Here is a 14,662-nt window from a genome sequence, read left to right as displayed (position 1 = left end):
AAGTTCCTAATGTGTAATTCTGTCCTAGCAGAGGCAGTGCATGTGGACCGTTACTGGACGGAAATACCCCGACACTTCAGAGTTATTTTGTGAACACACAAAATGAAGACAGAGCCTGGTTGAACAACCTGAAAGGTCAATCAATCAGCATTCTCAGTACTCAACCTGCCATGAGCACAGAGAGGGCTGAACCCACAACCTGCATCAGCAGGCAGCTACACTCTTCCAGTGGGAATGACAGGGGCGGGGTGACTACACAGTTCATTCACAGGGTAGAAAATGCTGTCACCTACACACAGCAGATTGCTCTACTTCAAAGCAGGATGGAAGCAAATGTAGAGACCTGCTCTACTACACCACAGTAATCTATTCTTACTCAGAAACAGAACTGTTTCCCAAGGCTGTGGGGAACTAGGGAGACCATGAGCTAAACCTATAGAAAAGGCATCTGATGGTTTGCACACCACTTCTTTATTATACGTAGCTTCTGAGTAAGGGGCATATTTCTGCCAGTCAGGTGCTGGTTCCCATGGCTAAAGAAAGCCTCGTATTCTTTGAGGCTTTCCCATGTTTGCCCACGCTTTGGCTTTAATCTACTGGCCCCTGTAAGGCTAGAGACAGAAAGGAAAGAGTGTGAAAGGTACCCTTGCAAATCTTCTGTTGGGAGGAGAAGGAACTGAAGAAAAAGAAAGAAGGAAAGAAAGAGAGAAAATACTATGAAAATTTCATCAGGAGGGTCTCCTCCCATGAGGGAAGGGGCCTACTTGACACTATCTTAGTGGGGAAGCTATCTACACCTTACTGGACTGGACCCCACCCCTGTCTTGCCCAGCCTCTCTTGACCAATAGCCTCAGAGTCCTGGGGGTGGGGGAAGGGGTGCAAGGTCCAGGGTGAAGAATAAAAGGACAGGCAGGCCTTCAGCCACTTGAACACACTTGCTTCTACACACCTGAGATCATCTCCAAGCTTCTAGACCTGACACCATGGTTCACTTCACAGCTGAGGAGAAGGCAGCTATCACAAGCATTTGGGATAAAGTGGATGTGGAAAAAATTGGAGGAGAAACCCTGGGAAGGTAGGATCTGAGGCCAGGGCAGGGGAGAAATGGAGGGGAAATTGTGCTTGGCAGAAATATATAGGTTTCCTTTAGGGGTTTGTGACACATTCTGACTTTTTAACTGCTTATGCCCTGTGTCTTAGGCTCTTGATTGTCTACCCATGGACTCAGAGATTCTTTGACAAATTTGGAAACCTCTCTTCTGCCCCAGCCATCATGGGTAACCCCAGAATCAGAGCCCATGGCAAGAAGGTGCTGACATCCCTAGGCTTGGCGGTTAAGAACATGGATAACCTCAAGGAGGTTTTTGCTCATCTGAGTGAGCTGCACTGTGACAAGCTTCATGTGGATCCTGAGAACTTCAAGGTCAGTTTGGAACAATTTAAGTATGACACGGGTGGAGAAATTAATGCTAAGAGCGTGATTGGTTCCTAGTGCTTATGCTTGCTTACAGGATCCTATTCCTCATATTGAGTTGCCTTGTCCAGCTTTAATACAAAGGCAGGAGCTTAGTCTGACCTCAATTTGATGTGCCATGCTTTGTTGACACCCATGGGAGGACTGCCCCTTTCTGAATAGAAACAGTGGGACAGACAATGGGGGAGGAAAAGGGAGGTGGAGCAAGGGAATGGGAAGAGAGGAAGGATGAGAAACTGTGGTCCAGATGTAAAAGAAATGAATAAATTTAATTAACCATAAAACAGATTATGATTGGTTATGCTGGCCTAGATCTCAAAATATGTAGGTCCAAATCTAGTGTTAATGAATTGCTAGAAACGTTTCCTAATAATTTGCAAATATTCAGCAAAGTTTTTAGACAGACATGTGGTGTCTTAGTATGTAACTCAGTTGGTGGAATGCTTTTCCAGGGTAAAGAAAGTCTGAGACTCCATGACTACCAAAGGACAAAAAGGAGCAGACTTTTGGAATTGGTTACAAATCCTCCCTACTTTATTTCCTTAAAAGGAATTGGCACCTATGTGGAAGGAGAAATAGCATTTGAAACTGAAACTTTGTTTTAGAGAAGGAGAAACATATTATTAATGTGGATTCTAAATGATTGACACTTCATGAAAGATATGAGAGAAAAGTGGACAGATTTTTCTTATTGCTTTGATGAACTTTCTAAAAAGCATTACAGTCCTAATGATCAAAAGCATAAGAAGTATTCACTTTCTTCATTATTGAAGACTTAAACTCTAGTAAACATGCTGTTGCACCCAAATCCTGCATTCATTGAATCCAGACCATTGGTGAATAAGAAAAGGAATAAGCAACATAAAAATGGTGGACTGCAGAAACAGAAAGGAGCAGTCAGGAGGAGGTTCAGTGGGAGAAAGGAGGGCATGTGAACAGGGAAACTGAACCAACCTCCTAATTAGAGTGGATAGATAACTGGGGATTGGAGTTCTCAAGGAACAGAACTTAAAAATATTATTTTCCATGTAAATTTCATGTAAACTCTTTCCTGTATCTCCTTTTCTCACTTTTGTGTATCTTTTTTGTATTTCTTCTCACAGCTCCTGGGTAACATGCTGGTGATTGTTCTTTCTTCTCACTTTGGCAAGGAATTCACCGCAGAGGTGCAGGCTGCCTGGCAGAAATTGGTGGCTGGTGTGGCCAATGCTCTGTCCCACAAGTACCACTGAGCCCCCTTTCTTGATGAGTGCACTACTATGCACCTCTCAGGCTTGTCTTACACAAGACCACCTTGTTGAAATTTGAAACTTGAGCTCCTGCTTAATAAAGTCCATTCTCTTCAATAACCCAAGAGTCATGTTTTGTTGTGTATGTTTCTTACTATTGTGTTAAAGAAAGGTTGATGGGTGCATGGTAGTCAGAAAGCACCACAGGACACCAGAGTTTCTTAGAAAACTGTATCGGGACTCAGAAGAGGAAGGTGGATGTTATGGGAATTTTCAAGGAGGAAGAAGAGTTGAGAAGAATTCTCATGTAGGAAAGCAAAGGGTTAATTTGCTGGAGAAGGAATTGTATTGACAGTTGCTAAAACTTAGTGTAGAGGGTGAAGAAAATCATGGCAAATGATAACCTGCAGGTTGTGATATGTGTCTTTTCATTAAGATAAAGCTTTAGACAGATCTAATGTCTAAGCTGAGATAATTAATGAACTCAGATTTTTATTTTTATTTTTATTTTATTTTGGCTTTTCGAGACATGGTTTCTCTGTGTAGCTTTGTGCCTTTCCTGGAACTCGCTTTGGAGACCAGGCTGGCCTCAAACTCACAGAGATCTGCCTGCCGAGTGCTGGGATTACAGGCGTGTGCCACCACCGCCCCGCGTCAGATTTTCTATTTTTAAGAAATGGTTTATTTTATTTTTAATCACGTGTCTCTGTGTCTGTCTTTGTTTGGATTTGTGCACATGAGTGAAAGAGTCTATGGCAGTTAGAAGCTCAGGTCCCACTGGAACTGGAGTTACAGGTGGTTGTGACTGCCTGCCATGGGTGTTGGGAACTGAACTCAGTTCCTCTGAGAGTGTATTTACAATTAAACACTGAGTCATCATTTATCCAGCTTGAAATGTAAGTTTTTTCCAGAAGATACTTTATCAGGTGTCCTCTGAAACTGATTGCAAGAAAAAGGACAAATTGATAGAGAGCAGTGAATGTTTAAGAAAATGTTTCAATGAAACCACTATAGCAGGCTTGCGCTTTGAAGGAATTCATTGTCTCAATGATGAATCAAAGCTAAGAGATGCAGTTCATTGTAATTTTCTGTAGGGCTGTAATGAGAAATGAGAGGGTGATAGAGAAAGAATAGAAGTAGAACCTTGTCAGGTCAAGCGGGGACGATGAAGATTTCATACATGAGAAGTCTACATGAATGCTAAAAATGTCTGTAATCTAAAGCCAGTGAACTAGGTATTCATGATTTGTATAAAACTAGAGGGTGTTGAAGAGGTAAAATATTGACAAAACTAGACAACAGAGACCTTGATTATAAAAATCTCAATTGTAATACTTTATTGGGTAGGAAATAATAATAATAATAATAATAATAATAATAATAATAATAATAACAATAATAATAATAATAATAATAATAATAATGGTGACACCTGCTTATCATCCCACTACTTAAATAGCTAAGCAAATTGTCACAGTTGCAGGGGCTACCTGAACTACAAAGTGAGTTCAAGGCCAACCTAAGAGCTTAGTGAGTTCCTGCCTCAGAATGAATAATACGTCTTGGTCTGAGGATGTCACACAATGTGGAGCATTGACTTAACATGCGGAATGCCAGAGATTCAATTCCCAGTACCACTAAGCTAAAAACACTAAATTAATTGGTTAGTAACCAATAAACAGTCTCAGGAAAGTGGACTGAAGAAATGGGACTATTGAGAAAAATATTCTCCTTATGAATTCAAAATTTATTTAAATTCTCAGGAGCTGGTTGTCACACCAATTTAAAAGTTTAAAATAAAGAGGTGAAACAAGGCATTCAACCAGTGGTGATGACCAGGGGTGGGATGGGACAGACATGGCATGAGTTTTACTAGAATATATGAGAATAAAACAAGAGATGGTGGAGGATGAAATTGTAATTCCTAAGTGGTTATAACCATGCAAAGTGTGAAGTGTGCATGGACTTAGGACACTCATATGGTTGAATTACGCTTAGAGAGTCTAAAGTTGCTCAAAGACATTCAAGCCTTGGGTCAATCTCATGTCAGGGTTTAGGATCTTTAAATGGTAGAAATTGGAGGGTAACATCTTGGCAAACAACTCTATTTCATCCTCTCTTGACTACATAGATTTGTCAGAGTATGACTGCTGGATGATATTTTAAGTTTTCTTTGTCTACTTTAAAGACGAGGGAAGAATGATTCTTGTAGTTTCAGGCTACCAACAACATTGACCTTTCTGGTCCCGCTAGCTTTTCAATGTCACTAAAATAAAAAAAGAAAAAAAGAAAAACAAAAACAAAAAAAAAAAAACAGGTTCTGTATAAGGCACTCAAATTGGTTTTCACTGAGTCTGTCAATAGACAAGACAATGCCCACTTTTATCAATTTCTTTTTTTTCTTCTTGCCATCCCTAATATTTCAGCCCTAGATGTAGCAGATGAAGGATGGTAATTATGCAGTGGTGGGAAGAAGAAACATTTACCACCTGTTTGAGAGCTAGATATGTTTATTACCACTCCAACATGAAAAAACAAGATAATTGAAAAATAACTTTTAATATATTCACACACATATTCACATATACAGGTCAAGATGATACAAAATTCTGGTTTATTTGTCTTATTTCTCAGAGACATGGCCACAGTCTGTACCATGGGTGGCCTAGAACTTCCTATGAAGATGGTGATAACCTCAAAATCACAAAGATATGTCTGCCTGTTTCCTGAGTGCTGGGATTAAAGACACATGTTATTATGTGCAGCTGATAATAAGATATTTTAACAACAAAAGGGTATCTTTTTGATAGTTTAAGTTTACAATAAAATAGACTTGAGAGAAATACTATAATCCCGAACAGTATTTCATCAGAAAAGAGCAATATTTAGAGGTTATGTCATTACAGCTTCTCATCTCTACCATGGAAGACGAGTTCCCCACTTTCATTAGATTATGAGTGCACTGCAACAACATGCCTGCCACGGTCCACTTTGTTATTTATATATTCACTGCACAGGATGTTATCTGTGTTACTGTCACACAAATGCTCTTTTTTTTTTCCTTCTTGAGAACCCTGAATTTACTATTACAATATTTTTTTTTTCTCCAGGAACTTCCTATGACAGGTTACTTCTAGTCATTCTGCATACAGAAAAGTTAATTCCTCATGTCATAGAGAACTGATTCTGACACCACCATTAACTTTTTTCTAAGAGAGTAATATGTAAAAATACTCTTTGTTTTATTTACTTATTCATTTCTATAACTTACATCTCCTACATCTAGTGAATGAGCCTAAAATTTTATTCTGTCATTCATATATTATAACCCCCCAGGACTGATAATAATTGCAACATAGTTATGGAGCACATAATGATTAAGTGAAAATTGACATTACATGGACTAGCTGTCATAAAGAAACTGTGTACAGATTCTGACTCAACATGACATGGGGAACATGGAGGGTGTATTGACAGGCATGAGCTCATTAATAAAACCTAGAAGGAAATTGCCCCAGAAATCTGAGGACAGCAATGATTACAGACAATTCCTGGGTCAGTATTTAGGTTTCTTAAGAGATGGTGCTTTTTTTTTCCCCAGACATGTAGGATCACAGATTTTACTAGAGTCTGCTGAAGAGCAACTGAGACTAGTTAAAATCATTGGAATCGTGGACTAGGAATTCCAGGTCTCTCCCAAGATCAGACTGTGGAAATAGAAGCTAAAAACTATGTATGTGTATATCTGCCATCTCACAAATGACTTTTTTAAAAAAAGAACATAGCTGGTTTTTGCTTATACTGTGTGCTCTTTACTGCACACCAACAAAAAATCTCCATCTATAACTACATTGAGATAACTAAAAAACTGTGAAAGCTGTAGTTAAAAGTCACTCCTAGGTATGAAGTTCCTAATGTGTAATTCTGTCCTAGCAGAGGCAGTGCATGTGGACCGTTACTGGACGGAAATACCCCGACACTTCAGAGTTATTTTGTGAACACACAAAATGAAGACAGAGCCTGGTTGAACAACCTGAAAGGTCAATCAATCAGCATTCTCAGTACTCAACCTGCCATGAGCACAGAGAGGGCTGAACCCACAACCTGCATCAGCAGGCAGCTACACTCTTCCAGTGGGAATGACAGGGGCGGGGTGACTACACAGTTCATTCACAGGGTAGAAAATGCTGTCACCTACACACAGCAGATTGCTCTACTTCAAAGCAGGATGGAAGCAAATGTAGAGACCTGCTCTACTACACCACAGTAATCTATTCTTACTCAGAAACAGAACTGTTTCCCAAGGCTGTGGGGAACTAGGGAGACCATGAGCTAAACCTATAGAAAAGGCATCTGATGGTTTGCACACCACTTCTTTATTATACGTAGCTTCTGAGTAAGGGGCATATTTCTGCCAGTCAGGTGCTGGTTCCCATGGCTAAAGAAAGCCTCGTATTCTTTGAGGCTTTCCCATGTTTGCCCACGCTTTGGCTTTAATCTACTGGCCCCTGTAAGGCTAGAGACAGAAAGGAAAGAGTGTGAAAGGTACCCTTGCAAATCTTCTGTTGGGAGGAGAAGGAACTGAAGAAAAAGAAAGAAGGAAAGAAAGAGAGAAAATACTATGAAAATTTCATCAGGAGGGTCTCCTCCCATGAGGGAAGGGGCCTACTTGACACTATCTTAGTGGGGAAGCTATCTACACCTTACTGGACTGGACCCCACCCCTGTCTTGCCCAGCCTCTCTTGACCAATAGCCTCAGAGTCCTGGGGGTGGGGGAAGGGGTGCAAGGTCCAGGGTGAAGAATAAAAGGACAGGCAGGCCTTCAGCCACTTGAACACACTTGCTTCTACACACCTGAGATCATCTCCAAGCTTCTAGACCTGACACCATGGTTCACTTCACAGCTGAGGAGAAGGCAGCTATCACAAGCATTTGGGATAAAGTGGATGTGGAAAAAATTGGAGGAGAAACCCTGGGAAGGTAGGATCTGAGGCCAGGGCAGGGGAGAAATGGAGGGGAAATTGTGCTTGGCAGAAATATATAGGTTTCCTTTAGGGGTTTGTGACACATTCTGACTTTTTAACTGCTTATGCCCTGTGTCTTAGGCTCTTGATTGTCTACCCATGGACTCAGAGATTCTTTGACAAATTTGGAAACCTCTCTTCTGCCCCAGCCATCATGGGTAACCCCAGAATCAGAGCCCATGGCAAGAAGGTGCTGACATCCCTAGGCTTGGCGGTTAAGAACATGGATAACCTCAAGGAGGTTTTTGCTCATCTGAGTGAGCTGCACTGTGACAAGCTTCATGTGGATCCTGAGAACTTCAAGGTCAGTTTGGAACATGCTCATCTACTCACTATTAATTTTACTGACATTACTGGGAATTGAGATGTGATTGGTAATGGCTTCACAGATTCTAGACTACATGGGTCCAAATCTTGTGTCAGTAAGTATGTAGCCTAAATTAATATTTAGCTGTAGAAAAGTTGTGGAAGACAGAGATTTGGGTGCAGAGTGGACTACACTCCTAGCATGCCTGAGACCTTGGGTTGGATCCATAGATTTGGGAAACAAAGAGTCCAAATATTGGATTTCTTAAAAAAAAAAAAAGTGTGTGTTTTTAGAAACTAGTAGATCTATGCAAGAGGAAACAGAATTTGAATTGGATATCTTGTCATTAGGAAATAAAAATATCTTATTTGTTTGGTACTTAATAATCTATGCTTTGGGTGGATCTGATGGAATATGAAAAGCCTGATCTTTCTTATCATTTTGACAAAATTTCTCAGTATTTTACATTCCCGCTGAGCATTAACATAATTGGAGGCTTCTTTCTCATTGACTGGACACTTGACTCTACTAAGCATCTTGCTGCACTGCAGTCTTGTGTTCGTTTAGATCAGGCCATTGGTCAATGAGACAGGAAGCAAGGAATACAGGAGGTAAAAAGGGCTGAATGAGGAAAGACACGGACACAGCTGGTTGATTGGTGAGTGGGTATAAGAAGAGTCATGCAATTCAGTTGTCAAGTTTGTCACAGGTGAAGTGATAGGTAGTGGGTGATTGGAATCCTCAAAGAATGTAATTTTAATATGCAATAGTTTTGAACCTCTACCTATCACTCCTATGTGCCTTTTGTTTGTTTGTTTGTTACAGCTCCTGGGAAACATGCTGGTGATTGTCCTTTCTACTCATTTTGTCAAGGAATTCACCCCTGAGGTGCAAGCTGCCTGGCAGAAGCTGGTGATGGGTGTAGCCAATGCTCTGTCCCACAAGTACCATTAAGCGCCCATTCCTACAGACCAGAAATCTTGTGTGTCTCTTATACTCTCTTTGAGCACATGAGGACTGGACCAGGCCTTGACAGTACAGATTTTGTTTAATAAAGTTGATTTTCAATAATATAACATTGGCTTTTTTTTTTTTAAACTTTATGTTTAAGGAAGATCTTGGTGGGCTTATGGGTGGAGAGACAAGAATATATTGAGGGAAAGTGGTAAGCTTTGAGGATGAAAAGATGAAGAATTCTCAGGGAAGAGAAAAAAAGGGTTCATTCAGTATATGGTAGGATACAAAATATTTACTGTACAAGTTAAAATCTGGGGTAATGAGTGTTTAGGGGGAAAGAAGACTAGTGAGACATGCTAAAATTAAAAATTTGCTTTATATGTATGAGTGTTTTGCCTGCATATTTGTGTATGTACCACATGTGTGCAGACCAAGAATGGATCACATCCCCCGGAACTGGAGGTACAGCCAGTTTTGAGCTGCCAAGTGTGTGTGCTAGGAATTGAAGTCTGGTTCTTTAGACGAGTAACAAATGCCCTTAACCACGGAGCCCTCTTTCTAGCTCCAAAACATGCTGGAGACTTTAAATAGAAAATCTTATGTATCTAAAAGACAAGCTAGAAATACTATTTTTAATGAACTGTGCATTTTGAAAGAGCTAGCTTATACCTGGTGAGACTGATATATTAAAGTAAATGGGGAACTGAGTGATATGTGGGAACTTTCCTGAAAGAGTTACAGGAATTACTGCATGTATACTCTCTGTTAGATATGTGTGAATATTACATCACTGGTACAATGAAGAATAATGGCCAAGGCATTCAGTGTTCTGTATCATGTAATGGGATGTAACAAGCCCTGAAGTGAGGTTACACTTAGGAGAGGAGTAGCAAATTTGGGGATCATTTGAGAACAAGGAAGATTTCGTATAAGCGAAGACGCATGATTATAAGAAGGTCCATGCTCTCTAACTACTAAGTATACCTTGGTATCTTGAATAAAGACTCCTAGTGTAGAGGGCAGTTGAACAAGGGCAAACTAAACCAAATGTTACAGGTCCCTGAGTATAAAAACATAACCTGTGACTATGTTGCTTGAGATGGTAAACCCAATACTTATGGGCTAGTTTGAGACACCTCAGAGCAACGTCAAGATAAAGTAGGGTAATTACTGAGACCTGGAGGCACAATGAAAATTTTAGAAAGAAGGGATGAGGCTAGAGCTCACTGTACAGTGCTTGCCAGTAGGCACAAAGCCTCAAAGTTCAGTCTATGGCTGTACACACAGTATCAAACAACAGAGTAAAATTTTAATAACTGTAACTCTCCTTAGATAACTGAAATGAGAATTGGGATAGTTGAGATAGTAACCTTCTAAGATATAGAAAATGAATTCAGAATTGCAGACACTGGGCATCAAGGGAATAAAAACTGTTTAAAACTAGAAACTGGGGTTGGGGATTTAGCTCAGTGGCTGAAGACCTGCCTGTCCCTGGTTCTTAGCTGGCTTTTGGGAACCTATTCCCCATGCTGGATTCCTTGCCAGGCCTTTATGCAGGGGTCCTACCTCCTCTTAATGTGCCAGGCTTTGTTCAAGCCCATGGGAGACCTGCCCTTTTCTGAACAGAAATAGAGGAGGAGTGGATTAAGGGGAAGCAGGGTGGGGATGGGGGTTGGGTAAAGGAATGGGAGGAGAGGAGGGAGGGAAAACTGTGATCTGCATGTAAAATAAATGAATAAACTTAATAAATAATAAAAAGAAAATGTACCAGTATATATACTACATAAAAATTACATATTATATAAAATAATATATGTGTATGTAATTCTTACCTAAACTCCAGAAACCTGTAGAGGAACCCATCCTTTTCTATGTGACCAAGAATAATGTAAGTGAGTAAGTGAGTTTTGTTTGTATATGCCCATTGAGGGGTTGAGAAAGGTATAATGAGAGGAGAAATCTGTCCATCAGTGAAGGAGGGACCACCTGAAGAAGGGAGCAATGAAAATTATGTCAATCTTCTTGGAGCAACAAATGGCACAGTTATTTGGCTGGTAACTTAATGAGAGAAAGGCAGTTGTGTTTTTGTTTTGTTTTTGTTGGGTTGTGGCTCCTAGAAATTTGCCAGTGCTCCAGTGGTTGGACATACATCCATGGTTAAATGAGCAGCACATGCTTAACTTAGTGGGTCCAAAAAAGAGGATGTGAAGTTAGGAGGGAGACCAGGTGGGAGTGTTTGAGAAGGACTGGGGAGTGGATATGGTTAAAATGCACTGTACATATTATGGAATTCTAAAGAATAAGAAGTATATTTTGAAATTTAAAAAATACGTCTGAATTATAATGTATGAGTGTTGGAGCTGAAAGCATGAGCTATTACTATTGACTATTTGTTGCTGGTTATAACCAGGAGGAAAAAAGATGTTTCTAGACAGTAGTGTTCCTTGATAGAGTCTAGAAACACTGTAAATAGTAAAGTTATAGTAAATAGTAATAGTAAAGTAACACTGTAAGTAGGAAAGTAATTCCCTGCTCTCGGTTCAGGCAGGGGACAAAGACCAGAAGGTCTAGATAATAAAAAGAGAGTGAAGGCCTAGTTGGGAATCTAAACACTGCATCAGAAATACTGCTTCTTCTCTTTACATTGCAGCCTTTAGCATAAAGACATCAAACTATAGAAGTGAACAGTATATTGCATGGGGAAAAATAAAAAACAAGAAGCAAGAAAATATTGGAAGAGCTATAGAGATGTACATGTAAAATTTGATCAAGTAGACAAGTTGAACAAGGCATACAGGCAAAATTGGAGTGGGGTATCTCAGGTTTCCTATAGCTTGACAAAACATCAGGACCAAAGACAACTTGGGGAAGAAAGCATTTATTTCATCTAACTCCTCTCAAGTCTTGCTCCATCATGGAGGGAATTCAGGGTAAGACCGCAGATCAGGAACCTGGAGGCAGGAACCAAAGCAGGCACATTGCCAGACTGCCACAGACAGAAACAGTTAAGTATCCCTATGTAGTCTCTGCTTTGAGACAGTGACCTCTCCTAATGTTAAAAACATTGGGTTCTAAAATGTTTTATATTGATTTTTTTCAGAATTGAGAATTCTCTGTTTGCTTCTCTGGATCCCTAATATTGAATTGAGCCACTACTGCACAGAATATGCTCCATTCGAACTTACCATTTTTCAAACATGATTTGGCTATGTCTAAAAATGAAATAGGTAAGCTCACATACGTAAGTATAGGCACACACACACACACACACACACAAACATGAACAGCATGTGCTGCCTTCTTGTAATTCAAAAGCTTGGAAGATATCAGTTAATGGTCTAGATTCATATTGAGTAGGTGAGACTCAGAGATGTTAGCTCTGAACGTGAAGAAGGTCTGACACTGGTGGCTAGGTAGGAATAGCAGTCTACTTTAAACCATTGCTTCCATCACTGGGCATCACAAAAACAAGTGATGATTTTAGACTACAGATTGCTATAGACAGCATAAGATAATACAGCTTGGTTTTGTAGGTATGCTTCAAAAATTTTAATCTGAGGTCAAGGAAGTTATATTTGTTTAAAGTAGCAATTATTTTTGTCTTAATGCTGATAAATTTACAAATGCCCCAATGTTGCCAGTTGCTGCAATAGAGATTTATCTGATTTATGGAGTTACTGTCCTCAAACGCTAACTTGAGATTCATAATGGTGCTATTTTTTAGGTGTGTTATCAGCAAGAGAATTAAACTTCGAAGTAACAGTCTCTGGCACACAGCCAAATCCATCCTAGCTGGTGGTGTTCAGGTCCAATTGTGTGCAGCCCCAGCCAGAATAAGCTTGTGTCATATCCACCCTGAGTAGGGATGGTTGTCATCACTGAAGCCTCACCCTGAAGAGCCACGCCCTGGCACTAGCCAATCTGCTCAAGCAAGCAGAGAGGGCAGGAGCCAGGGCAGGGCATATAAAGTAGAGCAGGACCAGTAGCTGCTTACATTTGCTTTTGATACTCTTGTGTTGACTAGCAACCTCAGAAACAGACACCATGGTGCACCTGACTGATGCTGAGAAGGCTCTGGTCACTGGCCTGTGGGGAAAGGTGAAACCTGAAGAAATTGGTGCTGAGTCCCTGGGCAGGTTGGTATTCAGGTTACAAGACAACTCACAAATGGAAGTTGGGTGCATGGAGATGGAGGTCTGCTGACCACAGACAATAACTTCCAGCATCCTCTGTCTGTTCTCTCCTTCCTAGGCTGCTGGCTGTCTACCCTTGGACCCAGAGGTTCTTTGACAGCTTTGGAGACCTTTCCTCTGCCTCTGCTATCATGAGTAACCCCAAGGTGAAGGGCCATGGCAAGAAGGTGATCGACTCCTTTGGTGAAGGCCTGAAACACCTGGACAACCTCAAGGGCACCTTTGCCAGCCTGAGTGAGCTCCACTGTGACAAACTGCATGTGGATCCCGAGAACTTCAAGGTGAGTCTGATGGGTCTGCCCATGTTTCCTTCTTCTAGTTTCTGTGCTTATCTTCCTGCCAGAAGGAGAGGGGAAGGAAGAGATTCTAGGGAGCAGTTTAGATGGAAGGTGTCTGCTTGTTCCCCCATGGAGTGCTGAGGAGAGTGGTTATTTCACCCTCCACTCCAGTCATCATGTCCTCTCATTTTGTCCTTCTATGTTGTGTTTTCCTTTTTCTCCAGTAAACTGTAATTTTCAGTTGTAGTTTTAAAATGTATTTCTTTTTTGTCTACTGTTTTTGATTTCTTTATTTTGTTTTCTTTCAAGTATTTCCTGGTAATTTGCTTTGAGAACAAGGAAGATAAGCGATTCCCTGCTTCTTTGCACAGGTCTAAAGAATAACAGACATAATTGGCTTTCTGGCTAGGACATAGGATAGAATATGTTTTGCATATAAATTCTGCTTGTCATAGAAGAATTCTTATCAAAATCTCCCAGTAAGATTCAGCTGTCATTCTGCCTGTGTTTTAAGGTTAGAACCGAAAGTGCCATTTGAAATGAGCCTGAAGTGTCTGGTGTTTTCTCTACTATCGTGTTGACGCCTATTCCATCTTCCCACAGCTCCTGGGCAATATGATCGTGATTGTGCTGTCCCACCACCTGGGCAAGGATTTCACCCCCGCTGCACAGGCTGCCTATCAGAAGGTGGTGGCTGGTGTGGCCACTGCCCTGGCTCACAAGTACCACTAAGCTCCCTTTCCTGCTCTTGTCTGTGCTCAAAGTCAGTTGTCCCCTAGAGAACAACTGCCAGCTGTGGGCAAAATGATGAAAGCCTTTGGGCATCTGTCTTCTGACTAATAAAAGGCATTCACTTTCACTGCAGTAGTGTGTCAAATTATATGTGTGTGCCATAGAAGGGTTCATGGTAAAGATTCAGGATACAAATAAGTGTTGGCTCTAACCCTGGGAAAGTAAACCAAAGCCTTGTGTTTCACAATGGGAGCTGAGACAGCAAGCAGCAAGCCACAGCCTCTAATGCCCACTCCTAACCATTCAAGTGGTAGCTTCATTTGCAAATTAGATTTTGGCTACATTTTATGTACATTATTTGTTTTCTCTAGTCTTTCTTATAAATGTCTCTTATCTTTTCCCTTGCCTACCCAGCAATTTTTTTTTCTTGCCTAAAGTTACCGCTATTCCCTAAAGTTTTCCAACC

The 14,662-nt window shown here is 40.7% G+C and overlaps 3 protein-coding genes across 3 annotated transcripts; all 3 read left to right on the top strand.

Annotated features, from left to right (window-relative positions):
• Positions 1–984: 984 nt before the first annotated feature.
• On the top strand, positions 985–2,707 carry LOC118595132 (hemoglobin subunit beta-H0). The gene is made up of 3 exons (XM_036205381.1): positions 985–1,076; positions 1,202–1,424; positions 2,579–2,707. The coding sequence occupies exons 1-3, from the start codon at positions 985–987 to the stop codon at positions 2,705–2,707; spliced, it is 444 nt and encodes a 147-aa protein (XP_036061274.1).
• Positions 2,708–7,593: 4,886 nt separating this feature from the next.
• LOC118595142 (hemoglobin subunit beta-H1) lies at positions 7,594–8,990 on the top strand. The gene is made up of 3 exons (XM_036205391.1): positions 7,594–7,685; positions 7,811–8,033; positions 8,862–8,990. Exons 1-3 carry the CDS (start codon positions 7,594–7,596, stop codon positions 8,988–8,990), a joined length of 444 nt encoding a protein of 147 aa, XP_036061284.1.
• A 3,978-nt stretch (positions 8,991–12,968) lies between these two features.
• On the top strand, positions 12,969–14,328 carry LOC118589478 (hemoglobin subunit beta). Its single transcript, XM_036196798.1, has 3 exons — positions 12,969–13,129; positions 13,245–13,467; positions 14,068–14,328. Exons 1-3 carry the CDS (start codon positions 13,038–13,040, stop codon positions 14,194–14,196), a joined length of 444 nt encoding a protein of 147 aa, XP_036052691.1. The 5' UTR covers positions 12,969–13,037; the 3' UTR covers positions 14,197–14,328.
• Positions 14,329–14,662: the final 334 nt, after the last annotated feature.

Source organism: Onychomys torridus, chromosome 1 (assembly GCF_903995425.1).
Source record: "Onychomys torridus chromosome 1, mOncTor1.1, whole genome shotgun sequence".
In the NCBI taxonomy this organism is placed as follows: Eukaryota; Metazoa; Chordata; class Mammalia; order Rodentia; family Cricetidae; genus Onychomys; species Onychomys torridus.
Note: the sequence above shows the minus strand (reverse complement) of the source record. Positions and strands in the feature narration are given on the sequence as shown.